The sequence below is a fragment of the Sparus aurata genome, chromosome 17, assembly GCF_900880675.1.
Source record: "Sparus aurata chromosome 17, fSpaAur1.1, whole genome shotgun sequence".
Classification (NCBI taxonomy): Eukaryota; Metazoa; Chordata; class Actinopteri; order Spariformes; family Sparidae; genus Sparus; species Sparus aurata.
This window is the reverse complement of record NC_044203.1, coordinates 23,551,376-23,570,195: the sequence shown is the minus strand read 5'-3', so window position 1 is coordinate 23,570,195 and position 18,820 is coordinate 23,551,376. Positions and strand designations below refer to the sequence as shown.

At 44.2% G+C, this 18,820-nt stretch overlaps 1 protein-coding gene across 2 annotated transcripts; it reads right to left on the bottom strand.

Annotated features, from left to right (window-relative positions):
- Positions 1–757: 757 nt before the first annotated feature.
- LOC115566659 (myocardin) lies at positions 758–16,561 on the bottom strand. 2 transcript variants are annotated; one of them, XM_030392556.1, is made up of 16 exons: positions 16,178–16,561; positions 15,053–15,227; positions 11,078–11,131; positions 9,778–9,833; positions 9,242–9,308; positions 8,379–8,504; positions 7,216–7,406; positions 6,958–7,098; positions 6,249–6,414; positions 5,983–6,157; positions 5,756–5,900; positions 5,040–5,645; positions 4,848–4,946; positions 4,572–4,709; positions 3,741–3,795; positions 758–3,647 (listed from the first exon to the last, which is right to left on the bottom strand). In XM_030392556.1, exons 2-16 carry the CDS (start codon positions 15,105–15,107, stop codon positions 3,205–3,207), a joined length of 2,517 nt encoding a protein of 838 aa, XP_030248416.1. In that variant the 5' UTR covers positions 15,108–15,227; positions 16,178–16,561; the 3' UTR covers positions 758–3,204. The 2 variants fall into 2 exon arrangements, with proteins under 2 accessions (XP_030248416.1, XP_030248417.1); XM_030392557.1 differs by having other exon boundaries at positions 3,205–3,647; positions 15,053–15,198.
- Positions 16,562–18,820: the final 2,259 nt, after the last annotated feature.

Genomic DNA, 18,820 nt, shown 5'->3' with positions numbered 1-18,820 from the left:
GACTAATATTATCACATGACCTCTGTGTTTGGCGACATATGGTAGGTCATTTGCGGTGGAATTTTTACTTTACAAATTACGGACATGGCAGATTCGCACGCGATTAAGATCACAGACGACCTCCGCAATTATTACAAATTACTGGAGGTCCCCAGGTAATACTAGTCCCGTGCGAATAGGGCTAAAGACGAGTGTCTGACTTGCCGTGGCTGTTTTAATTTAGAAGATGATGAGCACACATAATCTCATGATATGTAGCCTTCATGACCCAAACTCAACCTCTCAAATTCTCTGTGGTCAGATGAGAGTCCCTCTGATGGTACATCTCAAGTTGTTTCTTCTGATACTTCTGATTTGAACAGATACAGTATATAATCATGCTTACATAGTAATGATATATATATTTAAGCTTTTGTTTCGTCTGGTGGTCCTCTGCCTGAAGATGATCACTGGCTGGAGGTCGTAGTTTATCCAGCTTTTCATCTACAGCTACATGACTGTTCCACAAATTACCTCACTGTGTCATTGTGAAGATTAACCATGAATCCATGTGGATGTCAGTGCTGTTTAATGGATATTTAGGCAGCATATTGGTACAAATGAGTATTTAATTTACATTGTGATCATCAATATTTGGGAAGACATAATTCTGGACAGTTTCTTGTGAAATACATGTTATCGACTTGGTAATCGTTTCACCGTGCCATATCACAGTAATGTGAACTTAATCTAGAGTTAAAAAAAAAGAAAACACATAGAAAATCTATTAAGACTTTAATTTTCTCAAACTTTTTAAATACATTTTGGACAGGTTGATATCTTTTTTGCAGTAATAAGTCACATAATAAATAAGAGCAAACACATGTATAGCAGCAGAAGTGGCCAACAGAGTCTCCGTTACCTCAAACACTCGAGTGCACCAACCATCTACATCAGGTCGGTTTTAAACCCAGTTCACAACAGAAACTCTGCACCAGTGTTCGGAAATTAACTTAAAAAAGAGGAAAACACTGGTGTTGGCCCTAAAGCACTGGAAGTCACAGGAGGTAGCATCTTACTCTCCTGCCTATCAATTTTAATTTTTTTCCTTTTTTTATTTGTGCAGCAGGCAACGTTTATTGATCGCTCTGATTATCAAAGCCATCCATCACATTTAACTGCACTTTTTGTAGTCTGTACAAGAATTGCTTCAGCATAAAGCTGGGTTGAAGGTTGCCTATAGACAGATACCTTCTTCCAAAGATTAACCGGGTCTGTCTCCGGCTAATCGTCAGAACAGGACCTGGCCAGAGCAACACTAGTTTGCATACAAAAAACATGACATGAACATAATCAGGACTGTGACCTCAGATCTGCCAGTTGTTGTGCCCTTTACACAAATCATATTGCACTCAGCACCTTTATTAACACAATACTTTGCAGACTGAGGATAAACCTTTTGTTTTGAAGGATTTCCAGTTAATTATCAAATTATGAAATGAGCCAATCAGAGCTCTCCGACGTGACTGATGGAAGATGCAGCCAATTAAGGGCAGAATATACGTTCACGTAGATGTGACCTTCTATCTAAATTACATTTATCTGTCACGGCAGAGGTTAATGGCAGCTCACCCCTGTCAGATCTTTCTCATTAATGTCATTATGTTAAGTGGGGTTGAGAATGGACATAACTCACTGAAAGTCTATTAAGCAAACAAACAATGTACCCATTTCTGCATGAACACTAGATCATGTAGAATATAAAAGCAAGATCACTGTCACCATTAAGAAAATGTGCAGCATTTACTGGATCAGCCTCAGCTGACGAGCTCACCTCTGGTCATGTGACATGTTACATATTTTCCACACATATACATTATGTTGTATTAATTCTATAGTGCATTTTTCTCATCATTAAATTAATAAAATTGTAGTGTACAGCAATGATTTAACAATGTCAAATAAAACATTTGTGGAATTAATTTACACTAAGCGAACAGGTGTGGCCGTCAGGTTGCGGCAATAAATTGTGCTAAATCTAGTTTTTCCTGGTAGCAGAGTAAGCACCGTGCTGCGGGCCAGACGCTGTTGGGGGTTAATCAGGGAACAAAATGACCACCTGTTTTTGCAAAGCGATGAGGAAACTCTCACTTGTCTGATTGGTGCATTTGTATGGGGGGCTATTTTTGGGGTGGTTGCCTGATTGCTCTTGCTGGAGAACGGTGACTTGAACAAGGTAATATGGCTGTTCTGATGATTACACTGGATAACTACACTGGAGTTACTGCCTGCTGGCAGTGAGACTACAATGAAATATCTGGTCTGAAATGTGGACACAGAAATTCACAGCGTCTTGTCCGTGTCATTCACGCATATCCTCTCATGGATCAATCGCACCCCGGCGCACACACACACACACATACACACACACACACACACACTTAATTGTAAGCAAATAACCGCAAGTGCATTTGGCATTACCGCTTATAAATATACATGGAAGCATTTGGGTGCTGACAAATACAAACAAAAGCAGCCTTGTTTGCACAGTCACACACAGTTACATACTGAACACACACATACTTAACGCACGAACATACACACAAGCACGCCCTCACACCGCTTGTTTGTAGCTTCTGCCAGCTCTCTCCCTCCACATGCCGACTGTGTGTCTGGCACCGGGGTGAAGGTCTGGAGCCACACACAAGCTGTGTGCTCTGTCTGGCTTTTTACACACTCTAAATGGGTTTTATGAATGGCTAGGACTCAATGACTGAGTCAACACCAGGGGCCACACTCAACCCAATCCGACAACGGGTTTTGGAGATAAGTCAGAAACAACATTCTCCCAGCGCAGCCAGGAAGCATGTTTAAATTAATATGCCACCAGGTTTCCTTTTGTTTTGCACTGCAAACATTGTGCTGTGGAGTGTGTCAGTCCACAGATGTGTTGCTTGTTTGCTGTTCCTGGCTGAGCCCAAGTGCTTTTAAACAGCGCTCTGCAGTGTCTGTGTGTGCATGTGTTTGTGCTATTGTTGCCATGAATCCAGCTCTCGACATTGCGTGGAGCCAGAGTCTCTGACAGCCTTTTAATGATGGAGGCCACATTTCACAATCTTGTGCCCTCAGTAGGATGGATACAGTTTTCCCCATTCATGACCATCAAAAAATACAACACTCATCCACTGTACATACAGTTATAGACAGACATATGCACGCTAGACCTCACCACTGCTCTATCATTAGATCCAACACCCGACTGACATTCAGATCTGAATCCAGACTGAAGTCTGACTCAACAAAAGGAGCTGACGGTGGAGTGAGAGGGCGGAGGCCAGACGTAAGAGTTTCTAGCCAGTCGGCAGCATCAAACAGTGTCGGAGCCCGTCGTTTCCTTGATTTCCCACTGGACGACAGAGGGGAGGTGCAGATGGGGGGTGGGGGAGGAGCTGGGATCACCTGGCTGGGGTTTATTACAGCAGGAGATGGAGGGAGCTCCAGCAGGAGAGAGGAGCAAAGAGGTGAGGGCAGGAAGTTGTCATCCTTGTGCAGCTGGGAAGCCTGGGACTGATCAGCATGAGGAGGAGGAGGAGGAGGAGGAGGAGGGGGAGGCGACGGGCCGAGGACTGAGTGCTCAAGGGATTTATGATCAGAGACATTGACAGAGTCTGGAAGAGAGGTATTTAAAAGGATTAGACACGGAAGAAATATGAGCTCCATTTACTGCAAGTTTTATTGTTTATTAATCATGAGATACTCACCGACACAAGTCATGGGCTCATCCAGAATGTCGTCTATGGACTGCCGAGGGTCCATCTATGGCCAAAAAAACAAAAAAACACTTAAATGAACTGTATGTTCTTCTGCGAGATGTCTCTCAGTCAAGACAATGAAAACATAAGACTTTCATTTGTTCATTAGCTCTTGTGTATTTAAGTCTACGTTTCTTTCTTTTGGTCTTCTTTCAATGAATTGCGACCCATACCAGATACGAAAGAAGGCAGGTTGAACAACAAAAAGTGAGCTTTAACGATGAGCTGATATATTTGGAAGTCTGAAATCCAAAATGCAAACAACTAAAGGAAGGCAGAGGAAAGTCCAAAATGTTAAGAAAAAAAAACTAAACTAAAGATGAACTAATGAAAAATAGATACACAGGTGCAGAGAAAGAGGCCAGGAAACAGATAAAGACAGGAAGTCGAAGGAAAACATGACACATAAGGGTATCCTTTCAACATAAAACAGGAAATCAACTGAACCCAGACTTTGACAACTCAGGCAGAAATGTTCCTGATGGAGGTAATGTATTTCAGTTTTATGCTGTGTTGAGAGGCGTTTGTCGACTTCTTTCCTCACTCTCTGACCTGTCACCTGATGTTCTCCTGGATGTCATATCAACGACGCACCATTACCTTGAATTAAATTACGGATTCCCCTTGGTTTGAACATTATTGTAAACATTTGGCATCATGCAAGTAAAAGTCTTTTTGTTTTTAGACATTTTAATGCAGAAGTGTTACATATTATATCTCTAAATCCCTCTGTAGAAAAATAACTCTGTCATCTCTTTCTGTTCATCCACAGACTCTAACCTGTGCTTTCTGGATCGCCTCCTGCAGTTCTTCCTCCAAGCTGCGAACACCGGGCAAGGTCTGAACGGGACTTGCTGTAATCTGCACTGGCAGCTCAAAATCCTGGCCAATCACATCACACGGTTGGCAGCAAAACACCTGATTAGAAAGCAGGGGTAAACGAGTTGACAGATGGTGATGACAGTATGCTCACATGTCCGACCAGATTGAAGGTTCTGTAGTGTACCCTTAAAAAGTGATAATCCAAAATATGTGTGCATTGATTAGTGTGTTTACCTGTGTAAACAACACCTCTGTCTGTGCGTCTATCTCTGGTTTGCCTCTAGAGCATCCAGGATCCTGTTGCAGGAATGGATGAAGGGATCCTCCACAAGACTAGAGGATGAAAGAAACAACAAAAGTATTAATGGCGTCTGTTAAATGAACTATTCTCCAACACATCTCAGATCAGAGGCTGTGTTTGGTCACCTCATTGCCGGTGTTGGTGGAGTGGTCCCTTGGCCTGCTCCTCAACCTCTCCCTCATCTCAAGCTCCACACTCAGCTCCTGCTGTTGCTGCTGCTGCTGCTGCTGTTCGCTCTCGGTTCTCCAGGGAGTCCCACACTGCAGGGGCGAGGAGGACGACATGGGTAGACTGGGACTCGGAGTTCCTGAGGCGGTGCTGGCGGAAGTCAGGAAGACAGCGCTGGTAAGACCGCACTGTTCACCTGCCAAACTGACTGACGCAGCATTCGAGAGACCACTCGGCACAGCGTTGAGAATCACATTCGGAACTCCATTTGGAGCGTCACTGAAAATCCCATTAGGAATTCCTCTGTCCGGGATATACATCTGTTGGTTCGGGCTGCTGCTGGGTGAGTCTAGTCCAGAGCTGGAGCTTGAGCCCGGGCTCTGGCTGGGTGGGAGCGGGGGGCAGGGGGTGATTGGCTCCAGGCTGGTACCCAGCTGGCAGAGGGGAGCAGGGATGAGTTGAGATTGGGGAAGCTGAAAGGGTCGGAGACGCAGCAACAGAGCGGGCTTGGTGCCGGAGACAGGAAGGCCACGCTTGCGCAGCTCTTGCCGCAACTCTGACACCTGAGGGAAGGGAGGAGGGCACCTAAGAGTTTGTCTTCACCATGAATTGTTAATGACAGTTATCATTTGTCTGCATTTTCTGCCTTTCAGTGTTTTCATGCTTTTCTTACTGTAAGATCAACAAGATTTGCAGGGAGGGGTTCCGGTCTGGACGCAGGGTTTATGTCCAGAGGGGTGTGGCTTGTTGTGGCGGGAACAGGGTGGGGATTCAGGGGCATGGCTCCAGAGGACTTCACAAGATCGTTGTGATCTCCACTGGAGGAACGACAGAAGGATTCATTCACCTAAACTACCTGAGGACTCTTACTTACAAAATGTTGACACAATATCAACATACCTGGGCACAACCGCGAGCTGATGTTGTGGTTGTAGCTGTTGCTGTTGCTGTTGTTGTTGTTGTTGGTTCTGGAGGATTTGCAGCTGAAGGAAAACCTGTTGTTGCTTCAGGATTTGGGAATAGGCTGGGTCTAAAGGCTGGGCAGGGGCAGGGCTCTTCTGTTTGGCTCCCCCACCTAAAAATAAAAATATTGTAGGTTCATAGGAGCATCTCAAAACAAGGAATTTTTGATCAATGCAAAAAGAAATAAAGCATTTCATTAGTACCTCCAGTCCCAGACCCTCCTCTCTGGTCTGGAGGAATGTACTGGTGATACTTGAGTTTCTTCATTTTGGGTTTGGTGTCCCGCGGTTTCCGTGGGCGGGAGAGATGACTGAAGGTGAGGGAGGTGGGTAGGGAGGAGGAGCAGGTGGGACTGGGAGGCCGAGCTGTCTGTAAAGACACATAATGCCCACATTGTGAATAATTTCAACAACATTGCGTAAAATCACAGAGAAACCGTCAAGTCGTTTCACGTCGTTTGACAGTATTCGCCCCATGTCAGGGTTAAGTTCTTACATGAAATGTACAAATGCCTCGCAAATCTCCAAATGACTGCATGTACTGGTTCTGTCATAGAGCCGCGCTGCTTGTGTGTGTGAATGTGTTAACCTACAGGGCAAATACTGAGCTCCCCCAGAAGTGCAAATTGACAGTAATGAATGCAGAGCAGCTTAGAGCTGAGCATTGTGTTTGACGAAACAGAGGAGTGACCATCCTGTTAGGTTGAAGACCTCTACAATGCTCTTTTATCACTTTTGCTGTATACCTGTCACTATAGCGAGCGCACACACGCTCATCCTACTACCACAATTATCTGCTTGCATTCTTTCGTGTCACATTTTTATATAAAAGATTTAAAAAAAATACCTTCATAAAATCTGAATGAGATAAAAAAAAAATGCAGTGTTTTAGCATGCAGTAACCCCACATTACCTTTGGCAGCAGGGGTGTGGTCTGAGAGGTCAGAAACATCCCATTTGGTCTCCCAGTTGTTGCCATGGAGCATGACTCACCCAGTGTTACACTCATTGGTTGTCTGATGCCCTCGGTTACCGGGAGCAACGCCAAACCAGACTAAAGGCAGAATATCAGATGATAGGAGTTGACATAGGAAGCTATTTAAAAAACACATCTGTCTATTAATAACCACTTTAATGCGTTTATTAGAGGTTATCGGTGTTGTTTCCTCACCTGAGCGTGACTGGGACTGTGTTTAAGAGGCGGGCCCACAGCTGAGAAGTCACTCAGTAATTGGTCACCTGAGAGCCCAGGCAGCGAAGAAAAGACTGGTGATTGGTGAACCAGCTCAGTGGGCGAGGAGGAGGAGCAGGAGGAGATGTCATCTTCGAAGACATCAGCCGACAGAGGGAAAGCAGCAGGACCTGAGGACATGGGAAGTGAGAAAGAGGAAAAAATGTCATGGTTTTGGTTTCAATTGTTTCCAGTTTTATTTTGTATGTTACGTCACTTCCAACTTTGCACTTCCTGTCTTTTTCCCCTCTTTTTTTCTGTTCACCAGTGTTTCATTTGTTAATTAGTATTTTTGTATTTATGCTGTATTCACGTGCACCTCAATGGTCCCATTTCTCAAGTTGGGAAGTCGCTTTTTCCAACTTTGGTGCGTTCATGTGCTTCGTGTTAGGATGTGGGCGCAACATGGACGCCAAAAAGACGTTGTTGCGCGTTTCATCGCTCAGAGCATTTAAACAACACGTTGACAGCTGTTTCCAGGATTTGAGTGACAAGGAAGTACAAAGGAAACGATACAATAACTTTACAATACATGATTTTGGTAAATGTCTCATACCTACATCCCAATCTTTACCTTTGTCTGCCATGTTCCAGCACCATATGACAATAAATGAGTTTAGATGTATTCACGTTTTTCCGTCAATTATCGTTATTTGTTCCTGGTTTAACAAATTTTGTTCCTTGTGTTTTTTGCAATCCTGCCCGTGTTCCCTGAGCTTCAGCCTATTTTACTCATTCCTCCTCAGTTTTTTGGATTTGCCCAAGCCTGATTTTATCGGATTTTGTCACCTGCCTTTGTGGGTTTCAACTTATGCAATTAAAGGTGCAATATGCAAAAAATTTATTTGAATTCATTCAAAAATGAACAACAGAATGTGAAGGAATCACAGTTTTGACGCTTTTGACATTTGTGTATCGGGTTTTATAGCTATGGCAGTCAGTCATACGGCACCTTTAAAGCCCGTCTTTTGTTTAACCTCTTTTGTGTTCCACTCCCTTTTTGTTTAACCACATCAGAGAAGAGGAGATTGTGTGGGAATATATCTTTTTTTGAAATGTCTGTCTGTGTGTGTTCCAGTGCGTGCCGATGCGTGTTGACTCACGGCTCTCCAGGGGCAGTGTGTGTTCGTGCTGTTGCTCCACTGGTCCAGGCGGTCGCTGGATCCTCTCGGTGAGGTCCTGCGCCTGACGAGCCTTCTTCTGCCGGTGGGCCCCACATACAGTCCTCTCTGCGGGGGGAGGGAGGAGCGGTGCAGATAAGTGGAGAGAAGGGGACAGATGGGAGGGAGGCGAGGAGATGGGAGAGAGAGAAGCAACAGGATTTCAGAACATATGTGATGCGAGTGTGCACAACAGTGTTGCCACAGGCTAACAGTCCCAATTTAAACCGGCAGAGGCATCAAAAAATAGTAAACACTCCTGCCCAAGGGAGATTTATGATTACCCTTGAGATTTAACACACAAACACTCACACACAACATTTTCAAAAGGGCAGTTTGGGAAATCAGACTGTTGGAATAGCCAGATATTATAATAAAAGTCTTTTGAAATTAAAAGGAAGGTCAGAGGGTGAGGAGAGCAGTAGGGGAGATAGAGGGAGATGAGTGAGAGATAAGATCAGTAACGGCAGAAAATGATGATCCCTGGATGGGCGGGTTCATCAAGCGCTGTCAATCACTGATATGTTTGCGGGCTGCTCAAAATGCCGAGTTACAGCGGTGCAACAAGGTCACATTTCTGTTTAACTGACAGCTGATGAAAACACCGAGCCCGGCGCCAGAGTTACACGCTTCATTTCCTCGCACAACTACAGTACAACAGGGAGCGGAGAGCAGCACAGATACGATACAGCACACACAGAAAGAGAGAGAGAGAGAGAGAGAGAGGAAAGTACTGCGCACTATGCAGGGAGCATACGGGGTGAAACAGGAAGAGGACAGCAACATGACTGTAGGCAGGGCATCACCTTGTGCAGTTTCAGTGTTCAGACCACTTGGGGGCAGCTTCTGAGCGGCACCGTCGTCAGTTAGACGCTGCATCAGGAAAAAACAGCAGGTCAATCCAACAGCCAGGGCCCAGAGATTACAGTGAAGTTCATTCAGGGGGAAGTTAATTAAAAAAGTGTACTTCAATGTCAGTGTAGCCCGAAGAAATAACTCATTTACACCACAGTTTCCCCCCAGAACATTTGCAGGGTCTTTGAAGGAACCATATGGATCCTTTCTTTTTAAGGTGAAGTGACTCCACACACAGGAGACCACATAACCCTGTCAATGGTGGAGGAAACAGTGACCTACAATTATAGATCCTCACAATTCATTATAATTAGAGGCAAAAGAGGTCAAGTAAACGGCAGTCTCATTCTGTTCTATCACGTATAATGTATATGAATGAGAATGACGTGACTTGTGGAGGGGAAATGTCAAATAAATGTCAGTATTTGATCTATAGTGTGGGATTGTTGTGCTGCTGGATATTGTCGAAAAACTGGATGCTACTCACCAGAGCTTCACTCTGGTCTTTTTCTGCTTTTGGAGTGGGACAAGTAGATTTCAACCCTGCAGAGACAAAACAAGTAGTGGTTTAAGGATTAAATTACATTGCAGTAACATTTTTTTCTTTTAAATAAGGCTAGCCCTGCAGAGGGGCAACTCAGGTGAACTTGTGCATCAACAAAGCACTCGCGACTTCAACTCATCCCTCAGAGTTACAGCACCAAGGATCTCAGGCGCTCTTTTGTGTCGGCAGGCATCAGAATGCAACTTGTGCAACCTGCTTCAGCCTCAGACAAAGAGGAGGGAACTGAAGCAAGAAGCTCTGCCTGTCGAACTACCTCAGATTCTTTGTTTGTTTGCTGCAAAGATCTGGATAAATGATCTGTTTTTTTAACAATTTATTAACACCTTTACCTTAGGATGATGCCTAGATTTAAAGGATAAGTTCACCCAAAAATAAACAACCGAAGTAGATTGGGAACAACTGAAAAAGACATAAAGTTTGTGATCTCAGGGCTTCCAGAGACTAGTATTACATCAGACGAGCTGCTTGGAGCCTTTTTATGTATTTTATTTTGTTGTTTGTTTGTTTGTTTGTTTGTTTCAGTCTCCATCTACTTTAGTTGTTTAGAAGAATGCTGCAACACTGTTCTGCTGTTAAGCTACAGAAATGTTTCATGGACTATGAAACTTCAACCAACTTTCTAATGACTGCATTTTCATTTTTGGGTGAACTTTTTCTTGATTAAATACTGCTGTTTTTGCAGATACACACTCGTATGTTGTTACCTCTTTGTATTCACGCTTGTATCCATATTGGCAAAATCCTTTTATTTCCAAAAGCTTTCCAAAAGTATGCCCAATACCTGATTGTGTGTGTTGCCTCGTGCAGACTGATTGATGTGAAGAGAAAGTTCATTTAGCATATCATACTTATTGTTCCCACTAATTCATGATGAAAAGTTCCCATTAATATTGCCTAGCTAATGCTGGAATTATTCAGATATACAGTTTATTATAACAACCTATTTAACTTAAATTGGCTCTTTTAATAGTAATCTTAATCTTAATTTCAATCAAATAATCAGGGGTTTAACGCACAAAATGAAAATATAAACTTTAGACCCTGAAACTAAAATCAAAGGAAAAGTAAAAGCTGGTCAATACAGCAAAAGCTACAAAGTGAAATCAATAAGCAATCATCCGTCAGTGGATAGAAGTGACCTGAAGATCATTAATATGAAACCCAACCTGCAGTCATAGTGTAGACAAATCAATCACAATGTTAATGATACACGTAGACTAACCAGAGTCTGCATTGATTTCACTCTGCCTTCGGTTCTGAATCCTCAACTGCAGGACTGAAAGGCAAAAAAAAAAAGAGGTCACACAGATGGAACAGTGAGTTAGTTTGATTTCTCACTGAAGGACAAAATGATCTAAAGCCTTCGCAGAGACATACAGGAAGAGTTGAGCAACACAACACAGGGCGATCACCGGTAAACGATACAGTCTCCTCACTTATATTACCCCATGACTTTGCAGTGCTTGTACATTATAAATCTCCTACACACCACATGCATGCACATTAGGATTCAGCACACACACACACACACACACACAAACAGGTGACACAGGGCAGGGCTGGGCCCGTTACACCGTGTACCCCCCCTCTCCCCATGAGTTTTGAGACCTGGCGAGGGGAGGGGGAAACTGTGCAGGGAGGGGGGCTGATGGCTATTTATCTCTCAGTGAGTCTATTTCTGTTGGTCCCTTCCCCCCTTCAGCTGTCCCACTCTCTCCACAAAAACCTCTCATGCATCCCCTCCTCCTCACGTCATCCTCATTCGCACCGCTAACTATACTCTTCCTGCTCCCCTGTCTCTCTGACAACTCAAAACAAAAGTTTAAGGTTGTGAAAATTGTGGATTTAAAGCAGATCAACGCGCTGAGCGCGGTCAACATGACAGTGCACGGAAGCAGCGCTAATCACACAAGAGACCATGTTTGATTTCAGTCCATGTGTGTACCATTGGATTGTTTTGTCTTTAAGTGGACACCGATCACAAGTCTTAAAGTCCACTTTAAAGCTGCACTATGTAGTTTCAGGAAGAAATTCTATTCAGAAGAGAAAGATTTTTATTGACTGATTGTTTTTATGCCTAAACAAGCTAAATAAACAAACAGCCCTTGATCTGATGACAGATTAAACAAACTAAATAAACAAACTGACCTTAAAGGACGACACAATTTCATATTGTTTTACGTTTACTGTTTATATGTGGCCGACCCTGCCACCTATCCAGCTTCAAACAGTGTTCTGGACCTTATTTTCCTCTGAGAACAGCTTGTTTTTATGTCTGAGTCTGTATTTTCAACTCATTTATATTGTAATTATAAAAATTCAGAGCTTGAATTTCTTCTCCAAAATTACCTAGTGCTCCTTAAATCACCTTAAGCACATGACATAGTGGTTTACAACCGAATACTGAATATTTTCACCTCTTCTAGCCTCGTAAAATTAGCCAAATTAAATAATGTTGGAAGGATTTTTTTGGTTAAAATCAAAGCTCAGACGAACACAATGTTTTTGAGGGGTGTTGGAATACATTATTTAAGGATTCACACTTTTCTCTGAACACTGACCTTAACTTCAATTCATGTCAAAGGTCAACAAATACAGATTAAATCAGCTTGTTCTCGATAAAACAAAGAATAACAGCTCAAACGAACAAAAACATGATCATAAACCTCAGCTGACAGAAGCTCATGTTTATTTCACGTCAGTGCGGTGTACTGTCAGACTTTTATGTTCCTCCAGCTCTGCTATGTACATAGATGACTTCAAGCAGAGCAGCTGCCCCAAAGAATCACGTTTTCCAGCAGGTGTTTGCACACCTAGGGGACTGTCTCCATGTCGTTTCCTCGCCTTTCTATTTTACCAGCCGTTAACGACAGCTGCCCGAGAACACAACAGCAGCCGCTACAACTTGTAGGGAAACTTGCATTATGCATTTATAGGGTGCTGTTAAAGCGCTGTTTGTCACAGAATGCCGGGTGTCTCCTGGAGGTTGTAATACATCGGATTAGTAAAAGTCAGCAACATTATTTAGCATTCATTTCAGCTTTCTTGGACTATTATTTACAGACTGTGGTGTGATGTCATCAGTCTATTCTACTACAGTATTAACATTTTTATATACAATAACTCAGGATCCTTTTTCCAAACTATCTCTGACAGTTGCTTATTTACATAGAAATATTTATTGTTATAGACACTATGACATACTTTACTTGTATATATTCATTTTATGCTACTTTATACTTCATCTAAATTTTGGAGGCAAATCCTTTAGTTTTTTATTCCAGTACCTTTATCAGCTGCAGTATTAAAGTGATGTACACAGTGTTGCATTATTGATTGGTAACAGTTAATGATAACCATCATTGATAAATTGTACATTTATGGTTTGTTAAACTTTTGTTGATAGTCATTTGACAATGAAATGCTAAACAAACCATATATTAGGCAACAGTTTGTTTTAAAGTTGCAACTGATCTTTATTATACTTTGTAAATGTTTATACTGTGTAGTTCATCTATAAGCATTGTTTGGACATCTATTATAAAGTTTACAAACCTTTACAATTGTTTAATAAAATGGTTTATAAAGTGTTTCATGGTTTGTCAACTGTATGAACTGGAGTTTATTTTACAATGAATTTACCATTTAGTATTGGTGCTTATTATAGTGTATAAGTGTTTCCCATAATTTATAATACTGATATGGAATTACAATTCAGTAATATAATATGTATTACTCTGAATTGGGCCATTCTGCATAATGAATAGTTACTGTGTTGCAATTGACATGTATTAATCACATTTTTATTGGCCGTACTTGAGTGGATTGTGACGAGATGTGAAAAACGTAGAACTTCCCCGTCTCTGTCGGTTGTCTATCTAAGCCTGCAGAGGATTTGTTGAAGTTGTTTGATGTTGCTGGACTGTGGATTTATCTGTAAATGACTCAGATCAGATTTTACATGACTGTCCAATAATGTGACTTTATCTCTGAGAGAGAGCAACAGTAGCTAACGTCAGTTTAGAAATGGAGTCCGCTAACATAAAGTGATAACCGGCTTCCAGAAAAATAAAGAACTAACACAGAGCTCCTTTAAGTTCATATTGTCATTAATACTTTTGTACTTTTATCGAAAGCTGCTACAAGGAGCTTTCAGGTGGATTCTGGCGACCCTGTGGACAGACGCAGTTTGAGTACCTCTGCCTTGCCTCAAGACACCTCGATCTGGTTAGCGCTTGTATCTGTTTTAAATGCAGGTGAAAGAAAGACGCAGGTATTTTTTAGTGCCCTACTAATTTTCTTATTTTAAACACATTTACAGGATGGATAGCGATGACCGTGCCTCCAGACTACAGAGCAGCTTCTTGCCTCAGGCTGCGAGACTCCTCAAATCATCCTCGGTACACCATATATTAAATTTGATTTAATGACTTATTCGAGCCAGACCAGAGGAATGCGACCCGATGACATTAAGGATTAAGAATAACGTTAACACCTATGAATAGCCGGTCTTCTCGCTGGTGGTCTTGTTTGCTTATATAGGTCAAATAGATGCACCAGTATTAAACTAACCCAACTGATTAAAAGTTTTAATGCAGGAATTGATTATTTTTACACTGTGGTCGTAAAAGATTTGAGCTCTGAGATAATGAAGACATAAGACGGGGTTTGGTGATGTCATGAAGCAGCGTAGGGTCATGGGAGCTGGTGAAACTCTATCTGATGTGAGTCAGGCTGAAATGTTCACAGACGTGGTAATGCGTTAAAGTTTGATGTTGTGTTTACGTTAGCCGACCTTCTCAGCCGACACATATCAGACATAGAGGTTACATATTGAATCTCCAAATAAAAAGGAGTCTCCTGTTAAAGGCCCCCTGTCTACTTTAACAGGCATATCAGCATGTTTCGGTCACGGTGTCACACTGTCACGTGCAGAGATCTCCCAGCTGTCCTAGTGTCCATTCAACACACATCTACTGCGGGCAGCGATCACTAAATCCATTCACCATGATCGATACCCTCACTCGATCCATGACTGAAAGCGTGACTGACCGGCCAGTAACCTCCAGAGACACTTCACCTCGGCGTATCAATACTAATGTTGCCAATTATGCCTGAGATGTAAAGCCATTGTTGTGGGAAAAATAAATCCTCCCCTCCTTTAATTGGCGTGAGCCGAGACTCCGTGGATCCTCACCTGAGCGGAACTTGTTCCGGATGAGAAGCGACCTCTCGGAGGCCAGCAGTGTCATGGTGGTGGAGGGCTGAGATGATGGAGGGAGGGTGGATGGTGTAGGAGCCGGGGAGTGGGGCAAAGAGAGAGAGGAAGTTCCTGGAGTCGCTCTACCAGGAGGAATGGCCCCCCTCTCCTTCTGTCTCGGGCAAGAGGAAGCCGAGGAGGGAGAGAGAGACAGATGCTTGTTAATCCACTGATAGACACAAACCGATATTGATAGAGGCACACAAAGCGCAGCGGAGATGGATTGAGGGGGAAATAGAGACACGAAGCCTCGCAGACCTACAGGCAGACTGAGCGCTGTGGCGAGCTGCTCTGGCAACAGCAGGCCTCCCCATAGACGGCCTGTCATAATCACACAGAGAGTCACAGGGGCCCACCCACGGAGACAGAACCAACGACACAGAGAATTAGACAGACACGGACGCTTTCAGAGAGACAGATCGAGGAGGAAGAGGGGGAAGAAGAAGGGAGGCCCTGCAGATACTCAAGACATCACGACTGGAGGACACTGATTGTGGCGGACAAACATGAACTGGCAACACCTCGAGCACGGGCTCCGGCACATTTGCACCGTGGCAGCAGGAGCAGCGATGCGTCATGCACTAAAAGAAGAGAGGCTTGCCTCTGAAATAGAGAGAGAGAGAGAAAGCTGGGAGATCTACATAAGCTGCATTAGTGCACACACACACAGCCTATTAACAATATTGATTTGAACTGGCCAGCCACAGAACACCCAGAGGAAGCCTGTTTGAAGGGAATGGACAAACACACACACACACACACACACACACACACACACTCTCTGGAATAGTTGAGGTTATGCATACTAAATCACCACAGCGCTCGTCCGATTCCCAAAACCCATAAAACACACACACACACACACACACACACACACACACACTCACACCTCGCTTATTTACAACAGGAGGAGCCCAAAAGAAGGCCACTCGACTCATGAATGCAATCAAATAACAAGCAGCTGATTGAGATGACTTTGTCTGGAGCAGGCATTATTTCACACCGAGGCACACTGACAACACCGAGAGAAACAGCAGCAAGAGAATGAAAGAGAATACTTACAGGAAGAGAGAGAATTGAGTCCCTCGGGGGAAATTGGAGTGGATTTAAGATTAAATTGAGAGAGGTGCGAGACCGAGGAAGAGAGGGGGGGAAAACAGAGAAGTTCGTAGTGCGTTTAATGACGATTTCTTTCTTTCATGTTCTTTTCTTATCCTGTGTTTTTTTTCTTCTTCTTCTTCTTCTTCTTCTTCTTCTTTCGCCTCCTTTTTTCCACACTTCTCACTTTCTCTTTTTTTGTCTTGTCTTCCCAAAGGTGAAGTGCAGAGAGGAGTAAAAAGGATCTGTGGTTCCTTCGTCCACCCTTACGATAGACACTCACCCTTCTCTACCTCTGCCTTGCTCTCTCTGCCCCTCTCTCCCCCATCCGCCCCAAAGCATCCTGGATCCTTGGTGCCAACTGTGAGCGACTGTCAAACTTTGCACCCTCCCCCCTCCTCCCCCTCCCCCCAAGGCATCCCCCTCTCCCTCCCCCCTCCCTTAGCTTTAACTTCCCCTCCCTGATATGTGCCGACTGATTGACTGAGGAGCGCATTCAAAGACAATAAGCACTTTTCTTTTCCATTTGTTTGTGCACGTCTCAGACAAGAGCAGATGAAGTTAGCGCGGCTCCTTGATGTTGGAGGAGCCGTGTTTGCCACATAATGTGATGGATAGAAAAGTGAAGGCAGCATAAAGAGACGCTTTATTACCAGGCGGCGAGAGACGAAGCCCGGGGAGTGTTTTGGACTCACACCAAATCATGTACTGCAGCAGGACCGCAGGCTCATATGCACCTGTCAAGACACCTTTGGGTCACCCTCTTAATGTGATTTAGATCTGTTTGCGTGCAAGTCTACGTGTGTGTGCGTGCGTGTGTGTGTGTGTGAGCGCATGACACCGTGGAGAGGAGTCACAGGTCAGTAAGTCAGCGTCCGTCAGCATATAGCTTACAGTAGGTATCAGCACCCTGAGGCCTGCAACGCAACTTGGGTGAACATGCAGGAGTGTTTGGATATGTGCGCATGCTCTCTACATGTATGTGTGTGCTTGCGTGTGTGTGTATGTGTGCCTTCGGGCTGCAGGGGGGGGGGGGGGGGGGGGGGGGGGGGGGAAGAGAGAGATGGGGAAGTGAGGACTTTGCTGGAGCACCTGTTCTGTCGATTTGACAGACAGGCCGGTGTGTGCTGGTTCAGCAGGTCATGGAGAGGGGGGAGACAGAGAGGGGAGGGGAGGGAGAGCGGGTGAGGCAGAGGAGACTGCAAAAAAGTTGGACTCGACACAAGAGGGGGGGAAGTCTTTACGAGGAGGACAGGAAGAGAGCTGCGGCCGGAGGACCGTTGCTGCCATTTTATCTGATGCTGGAAAAAGAAAGAGCCCGACGTCGAGGTCCACTAATCAGGACAGCACGGAGCCGAGGTAGCAACGTGGGGGCCCAATTACGGTTGCCATGGAGCGAGATGGAACAACTAATGGAACGCAGAGTGTATGGGAACCTTAATTTAATACGTGGTTGCAGACGGACGGCTCGCTCAGGTGCCATGTGCCGTTTTTTTGTTTTTTGTCATCATTATAAAGTGTCACCTTTGACAGCCTCTCCTCTCATGCACTGTAAATACATTTCACATACACTTGTACACACACATACACACACACACACACACACACACACGTACTGTATAAACACTAGACCGTGGCACATTATTGAGGGAAAGGTGATGTAATTGGTTCCCCCTCCACAGATCCTCTACAGCCTGGACTCCCTTTCTGATTAACACCTGTTACCCTCCTTCTCTCATTGCCTCCTTCACACACACACACACACACACTCACACACACACACACACACACACACACGCACACACACACGCACACACTCACACTCTTAATCCTGCGCTGTGTCTGGTGAGCGAGGCTCGCCCGCTGTTAACCTCTCCCTTGTGAAATATCATATTTCCCCGTGTAATTCTGGACACACATGCAGCACACAAGCTTGAGAGGCATCACACAGCTTTGAATTCAAGTGTGCTAAATGGCCAATTTGTATATTTGTGTCAAATCGTCCCTCCTTTCCTGCTGAAGCTGCAGAGTTGGAGTGTAGATCTTCTGCCTTTCACCCTGGTGGAGGTATCCCTTCCACCTCCACCATTTGAGGGAGCTGAGAGACAGCACAGGGGATAAGGCGAGCACATCGCAAGTGTGAGTGTGCCCTCACATGGCTAAGCCGCGCAATGACAACGCCAAAAAAAAATACAAAATCCATCCATGGTTAGTTTCCATCATTTTGCCTCTCAGTGACAATAATGGGACGTCTGTGATGCAACAGAGCGGATATACAACAAACATATCAAAGTGGCGAATGTATCAAAGAGAATAAAAAGCTGAAACATAGCAGTCTAACACACTTCATTACATCTGCTGCCTCTCCCTGCAGCTCGTTCATCACTGCATCTATTCCCGTCCCCATTGCTCCAGTCCTCCTCCTCCTCCACCTCCTCCTCCTCCACCTTTATCACTTCAATCACTTGGCCGTGTGCCTTGTGCCACTCAGAAGCCCTGCTGCCCGTTCCACTTCACGCAACACAAACACAGGCACACACATACACACACACACACGCAGAGAGACAAGGCTAGATTTCAAACACACACACAGACTCCACAGATTTC

Excerpts from the sequence above, each read along its gene's own strand:
- LOC115566659 (XM_030392556.1), bottom strand. The coding sequence starts at position 15,107 with ATGACACTGCTGGCCTCCGAGAGGTCGCTTCTCATCCGGAACAAGTTC. Across the intron at positions 7,099-7,215 it reads ACAGTCCCAGTCACGCTCAG|TCTGGTTTGGCGTTGCTCCC; the intron begins GTGAGGAAACAA and ends TTCTGCCTTTAG. Across the intron at positions 5,646-5,755 it reads CAAATCTTGTTGATCTTACA|GTGTCAGAGTTGCGGCAAGA; the intron begins GTAAGAAAAGCA and ends CCCTTCCCTCAG.